This window comes from Trichomonascus vanleenenianus (genome assembly GCF_965637985.1).
Source record: "Trichomonascus vanleenenianus strain CLIB 3782 genome assembly, contig: TRVA0_005S, whole genome shotgun sequence".
NCBI lineage: Eukaryota > Fungi > Ascomycota > Dipodascomycetes > Dipodascales > Trichomonascaceae > Blastobotrys > Blastobotrys vanleenenianus.
In genome coordinates, this window is record NW_027481882.1 from 296,080 (window position 1) to 320,744 (window position 24,665).

The window sequence follows — 24,665 nt, forward strand, 5'->3', positions numbered from 1 at the left end:
ATCACCAAAAACTTGGGGGGTTGGGAGGGCCATCACAGACGACACTTCAATCCATTGAATAACGACAGTTACATTTGAATAACACCAAGAGTCAGTGGGTTAAACGTATAATGCCGGGACTAAATTTCGACAATTTCCAACGTAATGCATACCTGGAAGAGAACGGCGTGCAGCTGCCGCGTGCGACTTCGACCGGTACTACAATTGTCGGATGCCGCTTCGACGGTGGCGTTGTCATTGCAGCCGACACTCGAGCGACGACGGGCCCAATTGTCGCCGACAAGAACTGTGAGAAGCTCCACAAGATCACGCCTCACATCTGGTGCGCCGGCGCTGGCACATCTGCCGACACCACGGCCGTGACGGAACTCATTTCATCCAACCTTGAGCTGCACGCCATGTACTCGGGGCGTCCAGCGCGCGTCGTCAGCTGTCTTCAGCACCTCAAGCAGCATTTGTTCAAATACCAGGGCCACATCGGCGCGTATCTCATTGTCGGCGGCGTAGACCCGACCGGCGCCAAGCTGTTTTCTGTTCACGCCCACGGATCGACCGATGTCGGGTATTATCTGTCGCTGGGGTCCGGTTCGCTGGCCGCGATGGCTGTGCTCGAAGCCAAATGGCACAGGGGTATCACCAAGGACGAGGCAATGGCGCTCTGTGCCGAGGCGATTGAGTCTGGTATCTGGAACGATCTGGGCTCTGGTTCCAATGTAGACATGGTTGTGATGGAAGTGGGCAAGGACTCGACACTGCACCGAAACTACAGAACTCCAAACGTGCGAGGCCAGAAGGAGAAGTCGTACAAGTTCCCCAAGGGCACCACTGCCGTGCTCGACACAAAGATCCGTGATAGAGTGGAGGTCATTGATCTTACTGAGACTATCCAGCAGCCAATGGAAATAGATGCCTAATTTATTAATTTGTCGATTAATTGTAGCAATTAATGTAGAGTTTCAAATTGTAGTCGGTCAATTAATATACAAAATGGTAGTGTATGAATGTCAATTAAATCAGCACAGCTCCTTAAGGGCCTTGATGACGCCCTCGACAATGGCAACATGCTCAACCTTATGCACCCGCTCTTCATAATCTTCTAATGACTCCCCCTTCTTAATGTCAATCTCCTTCACTACCAGCGGTTCACCCTCGTCCACCTCGGCAATCACCTTGTGGATCATGACGCCGGCAGTCGTGATCTCACCGTCTTGGCCAGCCTTCCACGCTCGCTCAATAGCATTGATACCAGCAAATGCACCAGGCAGTGCCGGATGGAGATTGATAATTGGAATGCTTTCAAGTGGGGCAAGGAAGGTCGGCGACAGGATGAGCATCCATCCGGCACACACAATCAAGTCCGGCTTGTTCTCTGGGCGCAGGATGTATGCTGCTAGGTCCTGATTGAACTTTTCTCGGGCCTGTTTCCTCTCCCGTTTGTTCTCCTTGGGGATACCCTTGAAGTACTGGTTCTGGAGATCGTGGACATAGGTAGGAATGCGGCTGCTCTCGGCTCGGGTAAGACCATAGGCCTTGGGCGAGGACGAAATGACCTGCGACACATACCCATCCGCAATGGTCTTGTTCTCGACAGCGTCAATAATCGCCTGGAGGTTAGTCCCTGATCCTGAGATCAGCACCAAGATTTTCTTTGCCATGGTAGCTTAAGCGATCGTTGACTCTGCCTAAGAGAGAAGGGAAAGTGGGAGTCGGAGCCCTGAAATTTTCAACCCCGGGGACACTCCTCTGCCGGTACTCCAGGTCCCACCACTCCCGCCAGGATTGGGAGTGCTGGATTCTTTGTAACTAGCGGTTATATATTTTGATGCAAATTCTACTTGACATCTTTTTATAATCGGTGAATAGCAGTGGCATTCAATTGAGCGGATAAATGGCACTGTATATTACTCGGGGACGGTACCACAGTAGTTGTACCATGTGTGATGTACCGGTACCGGTTACAACTGGGCAGATTAAATTCGATAAGCGGGAGAGGTAGAGCAGTAAACCTTCGCATAATCGAGGCAACTCTTATTTTGTTATGACGCACATCAAGGTCTTGACAGCCGAATATAGAAACCCATCCTAGCGAGCATGCACTGCGTGGATCTCTAAGCATTATCGAACAATTTCCTTTTGGAACTCCTCAACCGGCTCAGAGCCCCAGGAAAGGTTGCTGGTATTTAGCTAAATGCCTTGAGCAAACTCGCAGTTGGCATTGGATTTGGTTGAGATATTCTACAGATAGCGCTCAGTTCACAATACCACGGTAAGAATAACTACCATATTGCAATCTGAACATATAATCCCTGGCGGACCAACAACTGTAACAGCAGTTATTCCAGCGCTGTAGAAAAGCTATTTAAGGTATATTATCAGAATCTATTATACCCATAATAATACGTTACTAACGTTATCATTACAATTACCATAAGATATAACAATAGTTACTCTGAGATGAACTCATGTCAAATGACTCCCGTGCCTGGCGCTATTCGTTCCAATTGAATTAAATCCTTCTATGTATCCTATATTTCTTATAACACCTCTGGTAACGCCTAATTCCTGATTTAAGCCTATAAAGAAGTTACGTATTTTGTACGGTGGCATTGGAGCATTTGCATCCGAACGAAGGCGCGAAAAGCCCGAGAGACCTTACATAATTTACCGGTATTAAGAAGCCCAGGCGAATAAAGTAGTTAGACTTGCTAACTCGATGAGGTCTTGCTTACGTGTGCCAACGCAGACCATTTGTAGAGGCAGCAATACCTTCATGTGTGCATCAGCATTAGAAGCCTCCAACTAGACCAGTTCATTTATTACCTGGTACTCAATATGCTAGATTCGTTACATCACTCTGTACACACGTACAGTGGCATGCAGGGATTATCTCTGCTTGAAATAATGTGCTTCCGACGGATCGGCTTTAGCCGTATCCTTATCTATCAGCATCATCATTTACAGGGAGAAAGCTACCCCACGAAAAGACGAGCCACGGGAGTTATCGTGACTGCGTTCTTTGTGTATCCATGGGGGTTTAGATCCTGATAGCCCAATTTTCTCCGAGCCCATAATAATGCGCTGGACAACCATAATCGCTGAGCTAAAGGCCATTACTGCCCCGGCATAGATGATAGCATTAGTATATGCACTTGAAAGAGACGTATCCCCCTTAACGAAGAGACCGGCGATTGGAGAGCCTAACATGTTGCCAATTCCTCGCGAAGCGTACGTGAAGCCGTTGATGGCCTGGAAATTCTGAACTCCAAACATCTCGACGAGACAGGCCGGCAACAAGGCAATGATAGGCCCCGAGAAAATGCCATTGAGAATAACAAAGGATAGGTACACGGGCCGTGAAGGGATCATCCACAGGGCGAAGTTCGTCACTGTGCTCATAATGCAGCAAAACAGCAGCATATTGAACCGGCCCAGTTCGTCGCCTAAATGGCCGAATGCAACCTTCGACGCCGCATTGACAGCATTGTTAACACCAATAAACACAGCACCCTGCGAAGCAGTGAACCCGAGCGTTTGGCCGTACGTAGACATAAAATAAAGCGGGATAAGATACGCTGCGGACTGGAAGAAATTTCCTGACATGTGCAGTACAAACTTGCGGTTCTTGATGACTCGCATGTTTAGAATGTTGGGCCTGTTTTGGCCAGCTGATGCTGGATGAGCGTAGACAACGCAACTAGCCGCCCCGGCGATTGCGAACGTAACGCACCCGAGGGTCCGGAGAGCCATGGGCCACGACATCTTCGAAAGCAGCATTCTGCTGAACGGGCCCATTGCCAGCCCGCCGATACCGGTTCCTGAAAATGCAAGCCCTAGGGCAGTCCCTCGGTGCTTGTCGAAGTATTGTGGAGCGTACGTCACCGGAGGAATGAAGACCAACGAGGATCCAATTCCGTACAAGGCACCTTGCGTAAGGGTAAACTGCCACACCTGAGAGCAGAAACTGGCGAGGACCATACCCAGGCCCATCAGAAATGCCCCGCAGAGCATCATGAGCCGCGGGCCGTACTTCCTACACATTGGAACCGTGACCGTGCCGCACAAGTATGTCAGCGACGTGCCAAGGGTACCGATGATCGAAACCTCAGCTTCGCTAGCATGGTGAAGTGGCCCCGACGGCCTAGTGTAGAAGTCCTGGAACACACCAAATGTGAACCCTACGCCAAAGACAATAAAGTTGCACATGAAGGCCGCTGCGACGACTAGAAGACCTTTAATCCGAATCTCCTTCTGCTGAGCCTCATCATTGGCCGGCTCTTGGACTGGAGAGTTGACAAGACCCTCTCCCTCGTCTCTCTCAACAAGTTCTATGCTCCCACCTCCCATTCTAAGTCTTTATTATCATGGAGTTAGTGGATTTTAGTTGCCTTGAACGTTCCGATAGTCATATAAATATAGGTCGCTTAGTAGCGGGTACCACTAATTAAACCCAGGACATGTGGGATGCTGGACGGCCTCCGAGTCATGCACAGTCACCCCAGCCCAACTAACGGGAACCTGTCGGGCACCTCAGGCCCACCGGTTCTTTTTGTCAGCCTAGTTGTAGGTTACGCTCTGAGTACCTTCCGACGCCGGATCGGCTCCCGGCTCGTCACCCCCCTACTGTGCCAGATCTCCAATATCGCCCAAATCTCGGAGGATTACATTCGGGTTTAAGATGTCGCCAGCCATATCGCCCACACTGGGGTTGGAGTAGAATCTGCTTATCCCATGTTGTGGTTGAATTTGAGCTGCACCGCTGTATTTTTCAATGTCTCACATGAGCTTATCGAGTTTTGTAGTTCATTATTCTACGTTGGCGTCGAGCATTAGCAGAAGGAAATAACAATGGGTAGACAGCTTTGACTTGTAGTGATAACTTCATCTTTTACAATTATCCGAAATACTGTTTATAGCCGCAACTCTCCTGTCATCATTATTTTACCGCCTAACTGACCCATTGCTATCAACACAGTAGGTGTTACCGGTATTATCCTTTTCGATGAAAACCTTTCCTATAGATCACTATTTACTACACCAGCAGACCAAAAAGATGATTTCTGATAGTCGTTCCTGCTTGGTTTATCGAATTGCCTACCCGTCTATGGGTACCGAACTACGGTGTGTGGTGAAATCACCAGCGTGGTCCCAACGAAACGACATTTACATACGCCTAATGAAGGGATGGCATCTCAAGAGGAGTTCCACGTCCTACTGTCAGAGGCATCTTCGGAAGATGACTTGATGGCCATATTGCACAGATTAGATATAGAAGATGCAAGCATCACAGCAGAATTGGAAAATTACGTGTCGTCGGTACAGCGCATCCAGAATCAAGAAATCAAACGACTAGACATGCTGAGATCCCAGCTGGGCACGGCCGTGAGCACCTCGCACGAGATATACAAACTCTTGTCGAACACAGCATACGCCTCAACGAACATCTCTTCGAAAATCCGGGCCATTGATGCTGAGAAGACCCGTGTTCAGGACACTTTACAGTACGTGGAGAATGTGATCCTGCTCAAATCCAGCATCCAGGGCGCAGCCGATGCAATGGCTGCCAGAGACTGGGACAAGGCGGCCAAGTATATCCACACGGCCAATTCTCTGCCAGAGGGCCTGATTACCAGCGAATTTTCGGCGGCCATGGTGCCCACTAGTGAGATCCCTGACTTCCCACGCGATACCCTGAGCGAATACGCCGCGTCTCTGGGTCGGCTGTTTCTCAAAGAGTTTGAAAAGGCTACTCGCGTACGTGATATGGAGAGTGTGACGCGATTCTTCAAGCTGTTCCCATTGATTGGACAGGAGAAGGAAGGGTTGACCGTTTATGCCCGGTTCATTTGTGGTATTATCACCACGAGCAGCCGCACGCTGATGCAGAGTCGGCCAGGTGAGTCTGGCGCGTCCAGTAATATGCTGTTCTACGGGATTGCTGTGTCACGGCTCTTTGAGAACATTGCTACAATAGTAGCACAACACGCGCCAATCGTCGAGAAGCACTACGGCAAGGGCAGGATGGCAAGGGTAATTGACAAGATCCAGGACGAAACGGACGCGCAGGGCGGGCTTATCGTAGATACATTCTGGGACGAGCGGCGGGTCGAAAAGATTCTCTCGGATATCAAACACTACGCATATTCATTCCTAGTGGGGAGCTTTGCCCAGACTGCCGCGAGCCGAATTAGCCTGATCAACCGGGCTAGTACTGCCAGCCCTGAGTCTACCTCGGCGAGCCCTATGCGTCGCAGTGAGGACGAAGGAGTCGATCTCAAGGACGCGGGTAATATTACGGGAGAGATAGCGATTATGCTCAATCGGTGGACACTGTACCGCAAGTTCATTGCTTCGCGATGGGATGATTTTGAAGGCTCGCCTTCACTGGATTCGCATCACCACCTTGCAGTGCCCAAGATGTTGTCGAGTAGTGGGTTCAGCATGAAGGTCAATTCGCGCCTGATTCCGCATTTTGAGGAACTAGCGACGTTTGTCTTCAGAAGGTCAATCGAGAAGGCTTTCCAGCTCGAGGAGACCCCGGACTTATATGGGAAGTACACACCGGAGTCTCCACTGGTGACCTCAGTGGTAGACGACGTGATGATGATTCTGTCGAGGGTTCTAGAGCAGGCTGTATCTACAGGCGAGGTCCGGCTAGTAAAGAGCGTGATCGCCAATATGCGCCGCATCTTGGAGTCAGATTACATTGGCATGGTGCAGCGAAAACTGCGAGATGAAGCTCCGAAGCAGCAGTATGGCGGAACCTCTACATCTCGTACCAACACTCCGCCGCCATTCAGTGCCCGGCGATCCATGGATAGGCGCCAGCCGCAGAACCTTGGAGGTCTGGTTGGAATCGAAGAAAAGCGGCTGCGCCTGTATATGATTTACTTGAATAACCTCTCTGTGACGGCGAATTACACGGAGCGAATCGTGAACTCCGTGCAAGTAGAGGAAAACTTCCCATTCCATGATGATGCATACGTGATTCGCGATCTACTGAACACACTATCGGACAGCTTTAAGGCACGGTGCCAGGACCTCACCGACGATGGGCTGCGTACTGTGTTCAACTATGTACTTAAGAACAAGCTGCAGGCGGCATTCAACGCAGTTTCTCGAGAGGCCAACTACATGGTCGCACCAAATCAGACAGAGGCAAAGGCCGGATTTGATGAGGGGGGATACGATATGAGCATGGATTTTGGCCAGAGATGGGACGATCTGGTTGGAGAGTTTGGTACGCTGATATCCGCCAACAACTATACACGGCTGCTCTCGCTTGCCGCTGCATCGTTGTCCAAGTTGTTGGAGCGATGGGTCTGGGGCCTGGAAGGCAAGGTAAATGAACTCGGTGCAATCAATTTGGATAGAGATATTGGTCGGATCATTTCCAAGGTGAGCACAGATCGATATCACTTTAGGGAGAAGTTTGTGCGGGTTGCGCAGATGGTAATGATTGTATGTCTTGACGAAACGGAGGAGGAAGAAGAGGGCATTGCATGGTCGTTGGACGACGAGGATAGGCGCAAGGCCAAGTTAATCCGAGTGGATAGAAAGGAAGGACAGTACTACTAATAGCTGCGGATTAATCAACTAGCTGCTCCGCCGAGATCACGGATTGATTTGCTACGAAGCGATCAAGGATTCACGCTACGGGTAATAGTATCACGGAGTAATAAATAAATTAAAAAGCTATAGACATCGACTATGTAAGTTAGTTTTATCTAGCTAGAGAGTCCAATCAACCTAGCATAGCTGGCTCTTAATTGGTGGCCTGGCTGCCCTCAAGATAGCTCGGCTTGGGTTGAGGATCCCTGGCAATTCTCATCGAATCGTTGATCATAATAAACTTGGGGTGGCCCAGGCCACAATCTGGTCCTTCTGGGCAGAAGCCGGTCAAGTATTTCGGACACATGCTCTTTCTAACATGTCGCTTCGGGCACTCGGGCCCCAGTTTGCAGAAACCCTTCTCGTAATTGGCGCACGGCGCAATCTTAGACTGTGGGTCAATGTGCAGGTAAAGACAGTCAGGCGACTGCGTGCAGAACCCATTCTTCGAGTAGAACAGACATTCTGGCATTTTTCGAAGGTTGTACTCATGCAAGAACTCGCAGCTATCGCCTTTCTTGCAGAGTCCTCTCAGCCAATGCTTACAAACAATTCTATCACAGTTAGTAAACACGAACAGCATACAAAATAAATAAAAAAAGGTATATACATACTTGTTAGAATACGTAGGCAGAATATGCTTGTCGGGACACTCGCGTCCTCTCGGACACTGTCCAGTTCCATAGTACCGGCATATAGGACGGTTCGGATCCATGCCGAACTGGAATTCCTTCTTCAGGAAGTCGTCAAACTTGAACGACAAGTCCGAAGTGTCTGGATGCACTACGTTCACCGACATTCTTGTGATGAGTAGAGATCTAAGTTGAACGCACTCCTGGGATGGTGATTTATAATGGTCGATGGTGAGTTTTGCACCCTCTACCTAATTGGGACCATTGCCCCCGGACGGACACAACACGATACACGGTGTAAAGATTCCACCACGTTCTCCATGCTGGACCCTTATTCCTACGTCGCACCGTCGCGGGTCAGGTCGTTCCTGTGTCCGGTCGGACGAATTAAGCGGCATGCATTCTACCAGTATGCGGACAGGCTTCTCCGAGCGCGGGAAGTACGTCTCGTGGACGTGACTCCAGACCCCCGGTCGGACAGAGGTGAGTTCCTGTTATAGCGTTTGATCTCTGGCTGACTCTAACACCAATCTAGCCATGTTCAGTCCCCAGGGGTTCCCTAACGGGAAAGTTGTGTACGACTTCGGGCTCTCGCCAATTGACGAGCAATTGTCGTCGCTCTACGACATGGAGCCGTTCCGCCAGACCCTCCTGGTGGTCGGCGTGGCCTCGTACAAGGACATGGACGAGGGTGCCGACTATGAAAAGGATCTGCGGCAGCTGCGTAAGCTGTATCCTAGCGCAATTTGCCATAAGATTGTCGTCTTTGGCGTCTCGGATAGCGAAGAGTCGCTGCGTGGCCTGTCGAAGCATGTGTTCGCGATCCCTTCATCTAAGACGAAAACTCACTTCACGAGCCTGGAGACGACAATGTGCGATATAACCAGTGATTTCCTGGCCGAATTGGCTGTTTTCGCCATTTCCAAACAGCTCGGGGCGCTCAAGTCTCCGGGACTGAAGCAGTTGGACACACCTGAAGCAGCCTCCCGCCCGGGAGATAAGCCCTACAATGTGTCTCTACGACATGGGTTGGTCAGACACACACCATCTGCATCATCGGTGAATCTTTCGCGCAGCGGATCTGTTACCAAGAACGGATCGATATCAATTGGGCCCACTGAGCGGCAAAAGTCGAAACAGCGCGGCCGAAGCATAAAGTTCTCGGGCAACCTCTATCTTTTGGCCGGTCGCGTCCCCGATGCGTTAAAGCAATTCACCGAAGCGGCCACGCTGTTGAAGGGATCTTACGATCACCTGTGGTTTGCATCCACGCTCGAATGCATTGGCGTTTGCCTGGTCCTCCAGTCATTCCTTGAAGTACCACTGTCAATTCCCCAAATTGCGCTGAGTGTGTCCCTGCATGGCGGTGCTGGTGGAGGCGCTGGCAGCCCTCATCACCACCAATTCGGACACCGCTCTACTCATTCATTCTTTGATTCGACGCCCACATTGCAATCCCAGCTCGGTGGGGGAGGCTCACAGTCTGCTAGTGGGACAGGGACACACTCTAAGAACTCGTCTGTCTCATCTGTGCTCTCCGACGTCCTTCCGGCGTCGCATACTACCCAGACGTTCTCAATGTCGAGCCCTCCGTCAGTATATGACTTCCTTCCGGAGCTGACAAGCTCAGTGCTGCGGTTTTATGCACGTTCCCAGGGGTCTGTGGAAGAGAGTGTACCGCAGCTCGTGTACTGCGAGTCTATCTTGCGATTTACGAAGCTGCTTGTGCTGACCAGGCTTGGCGGAGGCTGGAACAGCGCTGTTCTCTCTGCGATAGTGCGAGGTTCACCGGTCAACAAGAACATTAAGCGCGACTCCACGCCCGCTACTGTTATTGCGCACTGGTGTAACCGTATTTATACCACTGAATTGTCGAACTTGCCTGTTCTTGCTCAATGTAACATTTACAGTGGTATCGCCAGTGTATACTCATCTATTGGACTCTATCGAAAGAGAACGTTTGTTCTTCGCGAGCTGCTCATCAATATCATCCCCAAGATTGTCAAGTCGAGGAAACAAAAGCAACAAGACTTGCGGTCGCCGTATAATTCAGGTGGGTTTATGAGCCTACTCGACGGAGTTCAGGAAAAGGGAATTTTGGATCTGCTCGACGACCTCTGCAAGGTGTACGGCGCTGGCGATATTACTGCCTGTGGATATGGATGGATTGAGCTAAAAGTTGCCTTCCTCAAAACATGTATTTCGGTGTGCGAGAGTATCCCCGATTTTGAGGGCGTAATTCACTACGCAGGGCTGCTGCTCTCTACTTCAGCAGACTCCCTTAGCAAGGAAGAACAAGTAAGATACTTCCGCACTATCCACAGGATTCTTGATACTTCGCGACAAGTCGGACGTGGAGATATTGCAGCGACATACTGGGATCCGTATATTGTGCGGGACATTAAGATTGCATCCCATGGATTCAACCTTCCGGTGGAAGCGCTTGCATCGAAAGATATTGACAAGCAGGAAGTGTTCCTTTACAATCCATATGCTGCTAAGCCCGAGATTCAGCAGCAAATGGTTTTGGTAGAGAATGAAAAGGTAGAGTTCACGGTCAAGCTGCAAAATCCGTTCGAGTTCGAAGTGCGCATCAGCGAGCTCTCCTTGCTGACGAAGGGAGTTGTACTCTCAAATTCGCTAACAAACATATACATTTCACCTTCGAGTATACACGAAGTCACTGTTTCAGCAGTGCCAAAGGGCACTGGGAAGCTGATTATCGAAGGCTGTCGCATTCAAGTCGCCGGATGCTCTCCTGATGACTTTTACCTACTTGAGAAGGAGGAGTGGCATCTAGACGAGAAGATAAAGGGAGTTGGTGTGTATTCTGGGGAAAGAGCAAAAGATGTTGAGATTAGAACAACCGAAAAACGACAACTGGAATATCTGGTAATCACTGACCAACCCATATTGGCGGTGAAGTCGATGTCTCTCAACCAGGGGTGGGTAATGCTTTTGGAAGGTGAAAGGCACGAGTTTAGCCTTGTGGTATCAAACATCTCCAGAGTCCCTGTCAACTTGATGCATTTTGCATTCTTCGATTCAACTACGGAACCCCTCCAACAAGCTATGCAAAATAAGGAGCTCCCACTCAGTGAAGTTTTCGAGTGTGAATACTTCCTCTACACTCGACGAGCTCTAGAATGGACGAACTCTCGAAAGTTCTCCATTGAACCTCATCATACTGGCGACATGAAGATTCAAATTGCCGGTAAACGGGGCATGACATTTGCGACCCTCACTCTTGATTACAGTAACACAAGAGATGATGAGGCTAAAGCAGAAGGATCGATTTGGACTAGGAAGCTTACGGTCCCTATTCATGTCACTGTCAATTCGAGTATTGAACTAGGTGGATGTGATGTCATTCCACTGCAGTCTTGCAAAGCATTTATGACCAGTTCCTGCGGATCACAGGCACTGTCTGATTTTATGACCTCACTTAGCTCCGGTGAACAATTGTCCAACTATGTCATTCTTTTGGCAGATTTGCGCAATGCTTGGACACAGCCTATGAACGTGTCAATTTGGAGCAAAAAAGGTGACGGAAAGCTAGTCGAGATGGAAGAAACAATCCAGCCAAATAAAACGAAACGCTTCTTGCTTCCAGTGAAGTGGGATCCTTTAACCGAGCAGGAGGCAGACAGCCAAATTCAGCTTATGACGCGGAAACAATACGTGGTTGATCAATTAATGACGGTTGAACAAGCGAGGTTCATGCGGGAGTCGTTTTGGAATAGAGAAAAGCTCTTAGGCCTTATTGGAGGTGCATGGCAGGTTCAAGATAGCGGTCGCAAGGGAAGCATTGAAATGCGGGGACTTCGATTAACGCCAAGGATGGTCAATGTGCTGCGAATGAGGCGGGTTGAAATGACCATGGCCCTCGAGAAGTATGAAGAAGGAGAAGAATCGACCATTATTAAGCTGAATGAAACGACTTACCAGGTCGATACCGATGATATTTCAACGAAAATTACAGTATCTGTTCACAATCGGGGTTCTCACAAGATATCTGGCATGTTGAGGATTATTCCAACGATGCGATACCAGGAGAATGCAGAAGAGGACGATATTAACAACAAGATCCTGTATAATGGCTTGTTGCAGCAGCCTATGTATGATATCCAACCTGATGAGAGCGTCGATCTTGAGCTTGGTGTGGTATTCGTGTCGAGAGGTGAATACGAATGGGTTAGCATCTTTGAAGTTTTTGATCCTCCGGGATTGCAGCAGATTGGCCAGAAACAGCCATTGTATGTGAAAGCAATCTAATAGAAATTATCTAGAGACTAGACTAGATTTGTAGATCAATTGTAACGAATTATGACTGATAAATATTTTAACCACCAATTTTACTTGATACCACCGTGGTACCGTATAACGTTAAAGTTACAATCTATTGATTTATGCATAAGACATGACTCCCTCCTTGATGAACTGGGCATGTTGATTAATGCCATCTGGGGTGTAATATGCCGGGTTGTAGTTCAAGTTCATGTAGAGTTGTCCGTTAAATGTCCATGCTAGAATTGGCACCTGCGGCGAATTGGTTTCAGTACCAATCCAAATCTTTTTAACTGTTATGGCGTCTCCGAAGGTAGTCGACAATCGGCTTTTCGTGTCACCAATTGGGCTAATCATAGGCACATGCCGAACCTGTTCTGCGAAATTGGAATTCTCCTGGAACGCAATGAGGCAAGCGTTTGAAACTACCGTTAAGGCCTGTCGGGGGTTCTCAATTTCGGCGTGCTCATTATTCTTAAGAATCTTCTTCTGACAGCTCAAATGATCCGAGACAGCCTTCAGGATCTCTGATTTGTCGTTGGAGACGTCGAATGTCATTGGCCACATCGCTCCAAAGAACCCAAAGACATGTCCCTTAACTTTTTCATTCGCGATCTCGTCCCGTAGGCTGTATACCATGAATGTGGAGTATGAACTCACACCGTTGTTTAGCTCATAGTTGTACAGAGACTTGATCAAACCTGCGTAGGCAATGCTCGTAACAGTAACCTTTTCTCGCTTGGATGCATTGATCAACTGATTTGTCTCTTCTTCGGTGAAAACAATGGTCTTCCAATCAGACTTTGTCGGCGGTACAGCCAAGTCTTTATCCGGGTTAGAGCAGAGACTGTGTCTATTTATCTGGTACTGAGTGAGGCCATCGATTGCCAACTTACTCTGCCCATCGGTGGGTGGCTGGTTGAAGTTGAGCGCCATTTCGAGACTCTGGGACAACCGTGCAGAATAGTTCTCCGGAAAAGTCCAAGGGGAATTAATGTATTCCTGCGAGGCCACCAGAGTCAGTAGCTCATTAAAAAGGTAGAACGCACCATGAGCATCAATTTGGTGATGGGGAGCAGCAAGAATCAAGTCCTGCGACTTCGTCAGATAATGAATGTTCGGCCGTGAAGGCGCCGGAAGCGACCTAATCAATATATTTGGCGACAGATCAGTCGACGCGTATACCTTGAACGACTTCTTAATTGAATCGTTAACTTGCTGTTCAGTAGTAAGGGGAGTGTTGACAAAAATCGCTCGGTCTTTGACCGTTGAGGTACCATGCGGATGATTCAGCAGAAGCTGGCCCCATGCCCATCGCAATCTATCCGCGAACTCATCTTCGGACAGTTTCACTTCCAGATTAAGGGAGAAAAACACTGGCCATGATTCGTTTCCCACGGGGGAACTGAAGATCAGCTCCGATGGCTGAACTCTTCGTTCATACGACCCCTGAGGGGCAGTCGCCATCCACTCAGCAGTCTCGGAGATGGTCATTACAACTTTATTACTGCTCAATCGTTATTTTTAATTGCAAAAGCCAATGAATTTATATACATAGGGGCGGTTCGAAATTTTCACTAGACATCCTGTCACTCGTTTCCGTCGTCTACACATGCACTCTCGCTGATCGTATTGGGTCGTATTCTATGCATGAGAACTGCATTTATCTTACAACGGCACCTTTCAAGTCACCAACCGCCTCCTCGGTCCGTTTAGAACGGGCGGGTATCGAAAGGGGCCGGGAGTTGTCGAAAACTCATTGGCTCAGAACACGCTATACACACCCTATTGCGATCCGCAATTGCATTTCATGGTCTCACTTTGTGGGGCGGGGGGTAAGGAGGATCGGCACTCGGGGATGACACTTCTAAAGTGTAAATTGCATCACGCTACAGTGGTGACAAGGGCAGCAGTTAGCAAAGAACAACTCCAGCACGGCGACCACCTACTGAAGTGAATTGAAGGTTTATTGCAGTCAAATATGATGCTGGGAATTCGATCGATTACTCTGGTTTCGTCCCTGGGACTAGGGACGTACTCGTTCTTGCATCACAGGAAGCCAATTCTAGCTGAGGCGTCTACAATGCTATATTCCCAGGACCCGCGATATAGCAGCGATACTTACACACAGAAGTATTACTCAGCTCCGCCGCGAAGAAAGACTAGACTGGGAGGTCTTTTGAATTATGAGCAGTTGTCTGTGGGAAGCTTCACGGGGCTCTTGGCTGGCTACGTTGTTGGCAAGATCAGTAAGTTGTTGGTGTTTTTGCTAGTTACTGGCTTCCTGGGCTTGCAATTCCTCCAATCCCGGGGATTCATCAGGCAGACCAGTGCGCTTCCACTAGCTGGTGATCTTCTACGCTACGCTAGGCAGAGGGTTGACGTTCAAGAGTTACTGCTGGAGCAACCATCATTCAAGTACAGCTTTGCCGCCAGCTTTTCAGTAGCAGCACTCTATGCGTAGACGAGCCATGTTATGTATATCTACAATGTGTACAATTCTTTTTTATATATATAACAATTTTTTATTAATCTCTTCCCAAAAATAATTGAAACTAAAAGACAAAAGATTCACCCATTTTACAACTTGTCGTAGTACTCAGTGTATGGTGGGACATCTGGCTTCATACCACGTCGAGTTCGAGAGTCAACAACAATCTTACCAGACTGAGTAGAGGAGTCCAATGGATCAGATGGCATAGTAGCCCAGTGATCGAAGACCATCTGTGGGAAGGCCTGACCACCAGTAGCCTGTCGGAGCTCACCAGTGAAACCGAAGGACTCGTTGACTGGCAAGTGAGCCTTGACAGTGAACAGAGGAGTACCTGGTCGTTGCTCCTCGGAGAGGACCTGACCTCGCTTCTTGTTAAGGACAGAGTAGATACCACCAATGGCAGACTCTGGGCACTGAATCTCGACAAGGAAGACTGGCTCCTGGATTCGTGGCTCGGCCAAGAGCATAGCGGCGTAAGTAGCACGTCGCATGGTTGGCATAAGCTGACCAGCACCTCGGTGGATGGCATCCGGGTGGAGAGTAACATCCAAGATGTTGATTCGGACCTTTCGGAGACTCTCACCGAAGATTGGACCCTCCTTAGAAACCCACTGGAAGGCAGAGACAACGGAATCCTTGATCTCAGACAAGTACTGGACGGCCTTGGTCTGGTCAATGACCAAGTTTGGACCAGTGCCGTCTGGACCGAAGGTCCAGATCTTTCGGGCCTCAGTAACGTCCCAGCCGAACTCGTCAGCCATGAGTCGAGCTCGAACCTTGAAATCGTCTCGTGGGTTGATGGTGCCGTTCTCGATGGCCTCAGCGGTCTCATCGTCAATTGGCTCAGCCTTCAAGTACAATCGGTTGTGCTTGTTTGGAGACTTGGAGAGAGCGGTCATGGAAGACTCGGCGTCGACAGTCTCTCGGTAAGAAACAACTGGTGGAGACTTCTTGAGTGGGACACCAGCATGGTCGTTCTCAAGATCCTGCAAGCAAATCTCCAAGTGCAACTCACCAGTGCAGGCAACAATGTGCTCACCGGACTCGGCGATGTAGGTAAGGACACATGGGTCAGACTTGGAGAGTCGCTTAAGACCCTCGACAAGCTTTGGCAGATCGTTGGCGTTCTTGACCTCAACGGCGACCTGGACGACTGGGGAGACGGAGAACTTCATAACCTTGAGGTTGTGAGCCTGGTCAGAGGTAGTCAAGGTACCAGACTTGAGCAGGAACTGGTCAATACCGACCAAACCGCAAATATTACCGGCTGGAACGTCATCAATTGGCTCAACGAATCGACCCATCATGAGGACGGTTCGCTGAATGGCCTTGATGAAGAGGTCATCCTTCTTGCCTGGGACGTAGTTTGGACCCTGGATTCGGACCTTCATACCAGACTTGACGGTACCAGAGAAGACTCGGCCGAAGGCGTAGAATCGACCCTTGTCAGAGGTTGGCACCATCTTGGAGACGTAGAGCATAAGGTCGGCAGTTGGGTCACAGTCGGCAATGGCTCGGCAGATGGCATCGTCAGATGGGCCCTCATAGAGGGTCTCGGCTCGGTATCGCTGAGCAGTGACTGGAGATGGCAAGTGGATGACAATCATCTCCATAAGAGCGTCAGCGGCTGGCAGCCACTTTCGCATAACGACCTTGAGGAGAGCCTTGCCCTCAAGCTCCTTCTCCTCAGACTTGAGGTTGATGTCGAGCTTCTCAATCAAGTTAAGAACCTCATCCTTCTTGAAGGACATGACGGCGGCAAACATTCGGAAGATTGGATCCAAAATGAACATGCAGAAGGCTCGCTCAAGCTGCTTGCCATCGGCGTCTCGGTCCTTGTTGGTCCACTTCTTGGTCTTTGGGTTGAAGAAGGAGTCACCCCACAGACGCTGCATCATCTTCTGTCGGTCGACACCAAACTTCTTGGAGTATCGGGTGGCAAACTGTCGGATGGTGAAGGCCCAACCGTGGAGGGCAGAGGCGAAGGCAACGGTACCCTTCTCTGGGTAGACCTGGACATCACCAAGAGCCTTGTCAGAGTAGGTCGAGATGATAACGTTGACGGACTCAACAGTTCGAGAGAAGGACTGGTAAAGGTCCTCCTTGGTGGTCTGCAACTCAAGAAGAGCTCGATCAACCTTGTTGATGCAAACAACTGGCTTGATTCGCTCACCAAGGGCCTGTCGGAGCACAGTCTCAGTCTGGACGCAGACACCCTCGACGGTGTCGACAACGACCAAGGCACCGTCAGTGACTCGGAGAGCAGCAGTGACCTCAGAGGAGAAGTCAACGTGACCTGGAGAGTCAATCAAGTTGACCAAGAACTGCTTGCCGTCGGTCTTCTGGGTGATCTCCTTGACATCGTCATCAGCCATCTCAGAGTAAAGGGAGATGGCAGTGGACTTGATGGTGATACCTCGCTCCTGCTCATCCTTTCGGGTATCGGTGAATCGAGCCTCACCGGCCTTGGCGGCAGAAATGATACCAGCTCGCTGGACGAGGGAATCGGTCAAGGTGGACTTACCGTGATCGACGTGGGCAATGACGGACATGTTTCGGACGTTGGTGACCTTGTCCATGAGGGCACGCATTTGCTATTGAACACTCGTTAGTAACCAATCTCATTTTACTTCATTAGTGTTTTTTTGGTAATTGAACACTGAAAAAATTTTTCAACGTCAATTGCGTGCAATTGCCCATCATCATTCGCCCAATATTGTGGGACGTCAATGCGGTTCAAAATCGACTTACATCAACCGTGAAGTTAACTAGACACTGTTAGTACTTGCCATTTTCGTCAATTGAGCTTGGTAAACATACCCATTGTGAATCTTTTCTCTGATTATAAAGGAAGAAAGATGGAAATAAAAAATAACAAAAGAATCTAAATAGAATAAAAGGCGACGAGAACCAAACTAGATATCAGATCTCGAAAGACTTTTAAATGTTCTTTTGCTGAAAAAACTATTCAAAAGTGTTTGGTTTGTGAAGAACAACACAAAGTGAAAAGGAAAAGAAGAGAAAAAAAAATAGCTGAGGAAAAAATTTGCCATTGGGGGAGGGCCACCCACGGGCATGCGACTTTTTCGCCAGAGTTTCACTATGGGATGTGCATGCAGTACCACACATACACGCCAAAACGCGTATTTCAGAACGGCCGCGCGGCCGGGTACCCACACTACTGGCCCTGTAGGTAGATCACAACACATACTACGCAGACATAAAAGTGCGGTGAAAAAAAAAAAAAGAAGGCCCGTCCGTATCGTCAATGAGCCAATTGCCGACGCCGCATTTTTGGTTACCCGAGGGGCGTTAATTGGGCTGTAAAGCCAATATGGTATTTGCTTGTCATGGCAAGGATTAAAATCTTGATCGCTGTGTACATCTCCGGTAGGTCAAACAAAGCACCCTTTCTCCACCCTGTCCTCGCCCCCCGCCACTCACCAAGGCTTTTCCGGGCCGGAGAAAAACTTAATTTGTCACTGCCAAATTAAGTCAGGAGTTACGTGTACCTGTGTTTACGCGTGCTATCAGTATATTCAGTCCCGTAGGAAATTTTATTTTCCGGCGTCGGAATTCCGCGATGACTTGTTACTATAGCCCAGTCCTACCTTCAAACCCCGCCTTCATTTTTAGGCGATCGATAATTGCTTGGTTTGGCGTCGCTGATTCAGAAGGCCAATTACACCGGAGGCTCGTACCTCTCAAACTGGCAGACACCCTCTCTTCCCACGGAAAAGTGAGACCCTCGTTGTATTTGTACCCCGTTGGTTCGGATGCTCAGCGGCCCCACGATCCGTCATTAAGTGCACACTCTCTAACAGGTTTTACTTAGATCAACTGCCACTACTTAAGAATCTACTCGCCCTATTTTCGCCTGGGATTTGACTTTCTTTCAGACTACTAGCAGGGGATCTCTGACTTTCTATTCTCTCGTTTACGCTATTTAGTATTGGAGCCTTGACACACTCCAGGAGTGCACCAGGATATTTTGTACTCCAGTAATTTAGTGTATCGAGAACTGTGTATTCTGGGGTATTTGTTGTGGTGGATTGGGATATTTTTTTCATTTGGTAGTGGAGAAGAGATGACCCAGTACGGAACCGACGAAGACGCGCCCAGTGCGCAGCCTTCACTACCACGAATACTGGTCCAGCCGTGCTTCATTGCAAAGCCGAGCATCCTGTCGCACTGGCGGTACGAGGCGCGGAGAGAAGCCCAGCAGATAGTGCCGTGGCTGTGGCTCGGGCCCGCCGGGGTGCTACGTGACCACGAGTTCATTGCATCGCAAAACATTAGCATTCTTGTGTCGCTGAGTGCGGCCGTGCCCGCCAAGGCGGTTCATGAGTTGTGTGCTGCTTCGTCGACGCCAATAGAGCAGTTTGCGTTCCAGCCGTGCTACGGCGACCAGATCTCCAAAATGGTGACACAGTTCGACGAGATCAACCTCGTTCTCGACGAGGTGCGGCGCCAGGACAAGCGCGTACTCGTGTTTTGCGAGTCGGGCAACGATAGGTCAGCCGCGGCGTGTGCGGCGTATTTAATGGCGCTCGAAGGGCTGGACTTCGCCTCGGCGATCCAAAAGGTCCAGTCGTTCCGGTTCTCGATATGTCTCGACGATGTGGCCAAGTACAATCTGTGCACTTATGAGTCGATTCTACAGGCTCGGGCCGCCGCGAAGGGCGCCGCCAACAGTGCGCCGAAACGGACGCTTGAAGAGGACGAGGACGAAGATAACACGACACGCCATCGCCGCTTAGATAACGACTTCATTGTCGCCTGATCTCTTGCATTCTAACTTTTATACAGATTTATTTATTCTGCCCTCCAAAATGGGACCTCGAGTGCACACATTTTCTAGGAGCAATCGGGGGACCAGTCCCCCAACCCCCCCTGGGGCTCTGCTACGCGATAATATCTCTTGTTAGGGAGAATTGGCTATATCTAAAAAAATCAGAGCTACGGGATTTTTGAGGGGCCGCCCCCTTAAGAGCAGTTTGATCGTAAGCGCTGTATTACTAATATTACATTGGAGGACGGTGGTGTTACTTCTTAAGGATGGTAACGACATCCTCGTCCTCGAGTACATGCGAGAGACCGACGTGCTGCGGTTGGTGCTTTACGCTCCTACCGTAGACGATGGCGTTCTTAAACTGCTCGACAAGACTCTTGTGGATCTGGTTGCAGAAATCCTCAACGGTGCACTTGCTCTTCCGCAGCACAATGGGCTGTTCAAAGTCCGGCTGCAGGCCCTTAGGCCGCGTGTACACTCGCACGAGGTCCAGCCGTTTCCACATCTCGGCCAGCAGCTCGTCGAGGTTCCACCCATTCTCAGACGAGATGGGCACGGCGTTTGGAACGCGGGTTAGCAGATCGAGCTCCTCAACGCTGATGGAGTCAATCTTGTTGAGGCAATAAATAACTGGAATGTACCGTCGGTTGTGCGCCTCGAGCACGTCGATGAGGTCGTCAACAGTCGCGTCGCACCGGAACGCAATATCGGCCGAGTTGATTCGGTACTCCGACATGACGGCCTTGATCTCGTCGTTGTCGAGCTTGGTCAGCGGCACCGTGTTCGTGATCGAAATGCCGCCCTTCTCCTTCTTCTTGAACACGATATTCGGTGGCTCTTTGTTGATCCGGATGCCAAAACCCTCGAGCTCCTTCTCTATGATCTGCTTATGCTGGAGCGGCTTGTTGACGTCCAGCACGATGAAGATCAGCTGGCACGTCTTGGCCACAGCAATGACCTGCTTACCTCGACCCTTGCCGTCCTTGGCTCCCTCGATAATACCGGGCAGATCAAGCATCTGGATCTTGGCGCCGTGGTACTGGATGACACCGGGCACCGTCGTGAGGGTCGTGAACTCGTATGCAGCGGCCTCGGAGTGAGTGCCAGTGAGCTTCGACAGCAGCGTCGACTTTCCAACGGACGGAAACCCAATAAAGCCCACCGAGGCGACACCAGTTCGCGACACGTCAAATCCGACGCCTCCTCCGCCGCCACCGGACCCGGTAGGGCCCGCCAGGAGCTCTCGTTTCAGTTTCGCAAGCTTGGCTTTGAGCTGACCCAAATGGAACGAGGTGGCCTTGTTCTTCTGGGTCTTGGCCATCTCATCTTCGATCTAACCCCACTATTAGCTTCAGCCTTTCTCGAATACACTATATCACTTACGTTTTTAATCTTCTCAACAATAGTCGACATCTTTGGCTACTACTCCTACAGAGGTACTGGCTTGCTGGTCGCCGGGTTGGCAAATTTCAAAAATGATCTTCTGGGTGCTCGAAAATACGCCTACAACAGTGCTGAGATATACGGTGCCGCACACGACCCGCCTGGAAAAAAAAAATCCGCCGCTGTTCCAACTCAAACCACCACTGTCAACCACTACCAGCTTATACCCTTTGAGATATTGTAGTTGGTGGAGCTTTCATTACATTTGGAAGGACTGAAAAGAATTGAAAGCAGTACGGGGAGAACACAGGAAGATGGGTAAGAAGTAAGTGCCCAATGCATGGCCGTGTGGAAGAATGGTAGGCTAACTAGTGAACAGAAGCAAGAATCAGAAAGCCGGAGGCGATTTCTGGGACGAGGAGGAGACGGAGGTGGATACCACTCCTCAGGAGTTTGGCGTGACCTCTGAAAGTACTGAGGCTGCTCCAGAGGAGGCCAATGAGGAGGCCAACGAGGAGGTGAATGGGGCCAGCGCTCCGGTGGCTGCGACGGCAGACGACGAGTGGGGCGATGATTTCATGGCCAACCTGCGCAAGTCTAAGCAGAAGAAGGAGCAGAAGCAGAAGGACGCGGAGGCTGACAAGGCTGTCGCTACTGGCGGCCCTGTCCAGGTGAAGAGTAAGAAGGAGAAGGAGCGGGAGAAGAAGGAGCGGGAGAAGGCCAAGAAGAAGGCTCAGGCCGAGCGAAAGAAGACCGCTCCTCCGCCAATCAACAAGAAGCAGGAGAAGAAGCAGCAACAGCAGGAGCAGGAGCCCACTCCAGAGGTGACTCCAGAACCAGAAGAGGCTACCGCCAAGGCGGGCAAGGGAAAGAAGATGTCTGCCCAGGCCAAGGCCCTGGAGAAGCTGAAAAAGCAGATCGCCGCCGACAAGGCCCGAAAAGAAGAGGAGGAGCAGGAGCGACAGGCCGAGCTGGCGCGATTAGAGGAAGAGCGAAAGCGAGAAGAGGAGGAAGAGCGACTGCGAGAGGAGGCGCGACTGGCCAAGAAGGAGAAGGAGCGAAAGAAGCGAGAAGAGCTGAGAGCCCAGGGCAAGCTGTTAACTAAGAAGCAGAAGGAGCAACAGGCGTTGCAGGAGCGACGGCGGCAGCAGCTGCTTGCCTCTGGCGTCGTTGTCGAGGGTCTGGAAGGCGGAGCCAAGAAGCAGAAGCCAGTCTACGGCAAGAAGAAACCATCCAAGAAGGAGGAGCAGGAGTCCAAGGAGGCTTCCCCAGAACCCCAGCAGGAGGCCACCCCAGAGCCAGAGAAGGTACCAGAGCCAGCGCCAGAAGAGAAGAAGGACGAGGTTGAGGAAGAGGTCATCGACGACTGGGAGGCTGCGCTCGACTCTGAAGGCGAAGTGAAGGACGATTGGGAGGCTGAACTCGACGAAGAAGAGGAAGAGGAGGCTAAGCCTGCCGTTGAAGAAAAGAAGGAGGTTAAACCCGCTCCGAAGAAGGAGGCTCCAAAGAAGAAGGAGGAGGCCAAGAAGGAAGAAGAGGAGTCTGTCCTCGAAAAGGGTACCATCATGACTGCTGAACGAAAGGCCGAGCTCTCTACTAAGCGGGAAGAGCGACGAAAGGGCGCCCTGGCGAAGGCTAGCGACAAGGATTTGCGATCGCCTATCTGCTGTATTCTCGGTCACGTCGACGCTGGTAAGACCAAACTGCTCGACAAGGTGCGACAGACCAACGTCCAGGGTGGTGAGGCTGGTGGTATCACCCAGCAGATTGGTGCCACCTACTTCCCAATCGACGCTATCGAAAAGAAGACCAAGGTAATGGACAAGTACGTTAAGCCAACGTACAACGTGCCAGGTCTGTTGATCATCGATACCCCAGGTCATGAAGCTTTCACCAGTTTGCGATCCCGAGGTTCGTCTCTGTGTAACATCGCTATTCTTGTGGTTGACATCATGCATGGTCTCGAGCCACAGACGCTCGAGTCCATCAGACTCCTGCGAGAGCGGAAGACTCCATTTGTTGTCGCTCTCAATAAAGTCGATCGACTTTACAGCTGGGAGGCTACTCCAAACAATGCGTTCCGAGACTCGTTCGCCAAGCAGAACTCTTCTGTCCAGCGTGAGTTTGAGGATCGACTCGAGAAGACTAAGGTCGCCTTTGCCGAGCAGGGTCTCAACGCCGAGCTCTACTTCAAGAACAAAAACCTCGGCCGAACTGTGTCGATTGTTCCAACCTCCGCCACCACTGGCGAGGGTATTCCAGATTTGCTCTACCTGCTTCTTGAGCTGACCCAGTCGCGAATGTCCAAGGAGCTCATGTTCTTGTCTGATCTCGAGGCCACTGTTCTCGATGCTAAGGTCGAGCAGGGTATCGGTGCCACCATTGACGTTATTCTGTCCAACGGCGTGCTCAAGGAAGGCGACAAAATCGTGCTGTGCGGACGAAGCGGTCCGATCGTGACCCACGTACGAGCACTTCTGACGCCGCAGCCGCTGCGAGAAATGCGACTTAAGTCCGAGTATATCCACCACAAGCAGATCAAGGCCGCTATGGGTGTCAAGATCGTGGCCAATGACCTATACGACGCCATTGCTGGTTCTAGACTGCTCGTGGTTGGACCAGATGACGATGTGGAGGATATGATGGACGATGTTATGGACGATCTGAGCGGTTTGCTCGATAACATTGACAGGAGCGGTAGCGGTGTTGCCGTTCAGGCGTCTTCTGTCGGTTCCATGGAGGCTTTGCTCACTGAGCTGAAGAAGGTTGGTGTCCCGGTCATGTCCATTGGTCTTGGTACTGTTTTCCGACGAGATGTTATGCGGGCCACTACCATGCTGGAGCGAAACAAGGAGTACGCTGTCATGCTCTGCTTCGATGTCCACATCGACAAGGAGGCTCAGCAGTATGCCGATGAGAATGGCATCAAAATCTTCACTGCCGATGTTATTTATCACTTGACTGACGCGTTTGAGAACTACCAGAAGGGCATTCTCGAGCAGAGACGAAAGGACAACATCAACGAGGCTGTCTTCCCATGTGTGCTTAACATCATTCAGGTTATTAACAAGCGAAACCCAATGATTATCGGTGTCGATGTTGTGGAGGGCTCTCTTCGAATTGGTACTCCAATTGCCATCGTCAAGGTTGATCCAGTTACTAAGCAGAAGGTGACTTACCCACTGGGCCGAGTCATTTCTCTTGAGGTTAACCACAAGTCTGTCGAGGTTAGCAGAAAGGGTGATACCAATGCCGGTGTGGCCATGCGATTGGAGGCTGGCAGTGCCAGCTTGCCAACCTGGGGTCGGCACATTGATGAGAAGGATACCATGTATTCTCTGATTAGCCGAAAGACCATTGACACTCTCAAGGACCCAGCATTCCGAAAGGATGTCAAGGATACTGACTGGCGATTGCTCATCAAGCTCAAGGGTGTCTTTGACATTAAATAATGGGACCAAAGGATATG

At 50.2% G+C, this 24,665-nt stretch overlaps 11 protein-coding genes across 11 annotated transcripts; 5 read left to right on the top strand and 6 right to left on the bottom strand.

The window, feature by feature from the left end:
- Nucleotides 1–110: 110 nt before the first annotated feature.
- On the top strand, nucleotides 111–914 carry PUP1 (proteasome core particle subunit beta 2; the record flags this gene model as incomplete). The annotated part of the gene is made up of 1 exon (XM_076682925.1): nucleotides 111–914. The coding sequence occupies one exon, from the start codon at nucleotides 111–113 to the stop codon at nucleotides 912–914; it is 804 nt and encodes a 267-aa protein (XP_076542900.1).
- A 99-nt stretch (nucleotides 915–1,013) lies between these two features.
- Nucleotides 1,014–1,655, bottom strand: ADE8 (phosphoribosylglycinamide formyltransferase; the record flags this gene model as incomplete). The annotated part of the gene is made up of 1 exon (XM_076682926.1): nucleotides 1,014–1,655. One exon carries the CDS (start codon nucleotides 1,653–1,655, stop codon nucleotides 1,014–1,016), a length of 642 nt encoding a protein of 213 aa, XP_076542901.1.
- A 1,300-nt stretch (nucleotides 1,656–2,955) lies between these two features.
- TRVA0_005S02894 (MCT family MFS transporter) lies at nucleotides 2,956–4,344 on the bottom strand (the record flags this gene model as incomplete). The annotated part of the gene is made up of 1 exon (XM_076682927.1): nucleotides 2,956–4,344. The coding sequence occupies one exon, from the start codon at nucleotides 4,342–4,344 to the stop codon at nucleotides 2,956–2,958; it is 1,389 nt and encodes a 462-aa protein (XP_076542902.1).
- An 837-nt stretch (nucleotides 4,345–5,181) lies between these two features.
- On the top strand, nucleotides 5,182–7,575 carry COG4 (Golgi transport complex subunit COG4; the record flags this gene model as incomplete). The annotated part of the gene is made up of 1 exon (XM_076682928.1): nucleotides 5,182–7,575. The coding sequence occupies one exon, from the start codon at nucleotides 5,182–5,184 to the stop codon at nucleotides 7,573–7,575; it is 2,394 nt and encodes a 797-aa protein (XP_076542903.1).
- A 187-nt stretch (nucleotides 7,576–7,762) lies between these two features.
- On the bottom strand, nucleotides 7,763–8,407 carry YTH1 (cleavage polyadenylation factor RNA-binding subunit YTH1; the record flags this gene model as incomplete). Its single annotated transcript, XM_076682929.1, has 2 exons — nucleotides 7,763–8,162; nucleotides 8,223–8,407. The coding sequence occupies 2 exons, from the start codon at nucleotides 8,405–8,407 to the stop codon at nucleotides 7,763–7,765; spliced, it is 585 nt and encodes a 194-aa protein (XP_076542904.1).
- Nucleotides 8,408–8,560: 153 nt separating this feature from the next.
- Nucleotides 8,561–12,515, top strand: TRS120 (TRAPPII-specific subunit TRS120; the record flags this gene model as incomplete). The annotated part of the gene is made up of 2 exons (XM_076682930.1): nucleotides 8,561–8,723; nucleotides 8,776–12,515. 2 exons carry the CDS (start codon nucleotides 8,561–8,563, stop codon nucleotides 12,513–12,515), a joined length of 3,903 nt encoding a protein of 1,300 aa, XP_076542905.1.
- A 132-nt stretch (nucleotides 12,516–12,647) lies between these two features.
- Nucleotides 12,648–14,021, bottom strand: TRVA0_005S02982 (uncharacterized protein; the record flags this gene model as incomplete). The annotated part of the gene is made up of 1 exon (XM_076682931.1): nucleotides 12,648–14,021. The coding sequence occupies one exon, from the start codon at nucleotides 14,019–14,021 to the stop codon at nucleotides 12,648–12,650; it is 1,374 nt and encodes a 457-aa protein (XP_076542906.1).
- A 1,086-nt stretch (nucleotides 14,022–15,107) lies between these two features.
- EFT1 (elongation factor 2) lies at nucleotides 15,108–17,845 on the bottom strand (the record flags this gene model as incomplete). The annotated part of the gene is made up of 3 exons (XM_076682932.1): nucleotides 15,108–17,615; nucleotides 17,773–17,789; nucleotides 17,842–17,845. The coding sequence occupies 3 exons, from the start codon at nucleotides 17,843–17,845 to the stop codon at nucleotides 15,108–15,110; spliced, it is 2,529 nt and encodes an 842-aa protein (XP_076542907.1).
- Nucleotides 17,846–19,108: 1,263 nt separating this feature from the next.
- TRVA0_005S03026 (dual specificity protein phosphatase family protein) lies at nucleotides 19,109–19,804 on the top strand (the record flags this gene model as incomplete). Its single annotated transcript, XM_076682933.1, has 1 exon — nucleotides 19,109–19,804. The coding sequence occupies one exon, from the start codon at nucleotides 19,109–19,111 to the stop codon at nucleotides 19,802–19,804; it is 696 nt and encodes a 231-aa protein (XP_076542908.1).
- A 262-nt stretch (nucleotides 19,805–20,066) lies between these two features.
- Nucleotides 20,067–21,226, bottom strand: RBG1 (GTP-binding protein RBG1; the record flags this gene model as incomplete). The annotated part of the gene is made up of 2 exons (XM_076682934.1): nucleotides 20,067–21,146; nucleotides 21,197–21,226. The coding sequence occupies 2 exons, from the start codon at nucleotides 21,224–21,226 to the stop codon at nucleotides 20,067–20,069; spliced, it is 1,110 nt and encodes a 369-aa protein (XP_076542909.1).
- A 284-nt stretch (nucleotides 21,227–21,510) lies between these two features.
- Nucleotides 21,511–24,648, top strand: FUN12 (translation initiation factor eIF5B; the record flags this gene model as incomplete). Its single annotated transcript, XM_076682935.1, has 2 exons — nucleotides 21,511–21,521; nucleotides 21,576–24,648. The coding sequence occupies 2 exons, from the start codon at nucleotides 21,511–21,513 to the stop codon at nucleotides 24,646–24,648; spliced, it is 3,084 nt and encodes a 1,027-aa protein (XP_076542910.1).
- Nucleotides 24,649–24,665: the final 17 nt, after the last annotated feature.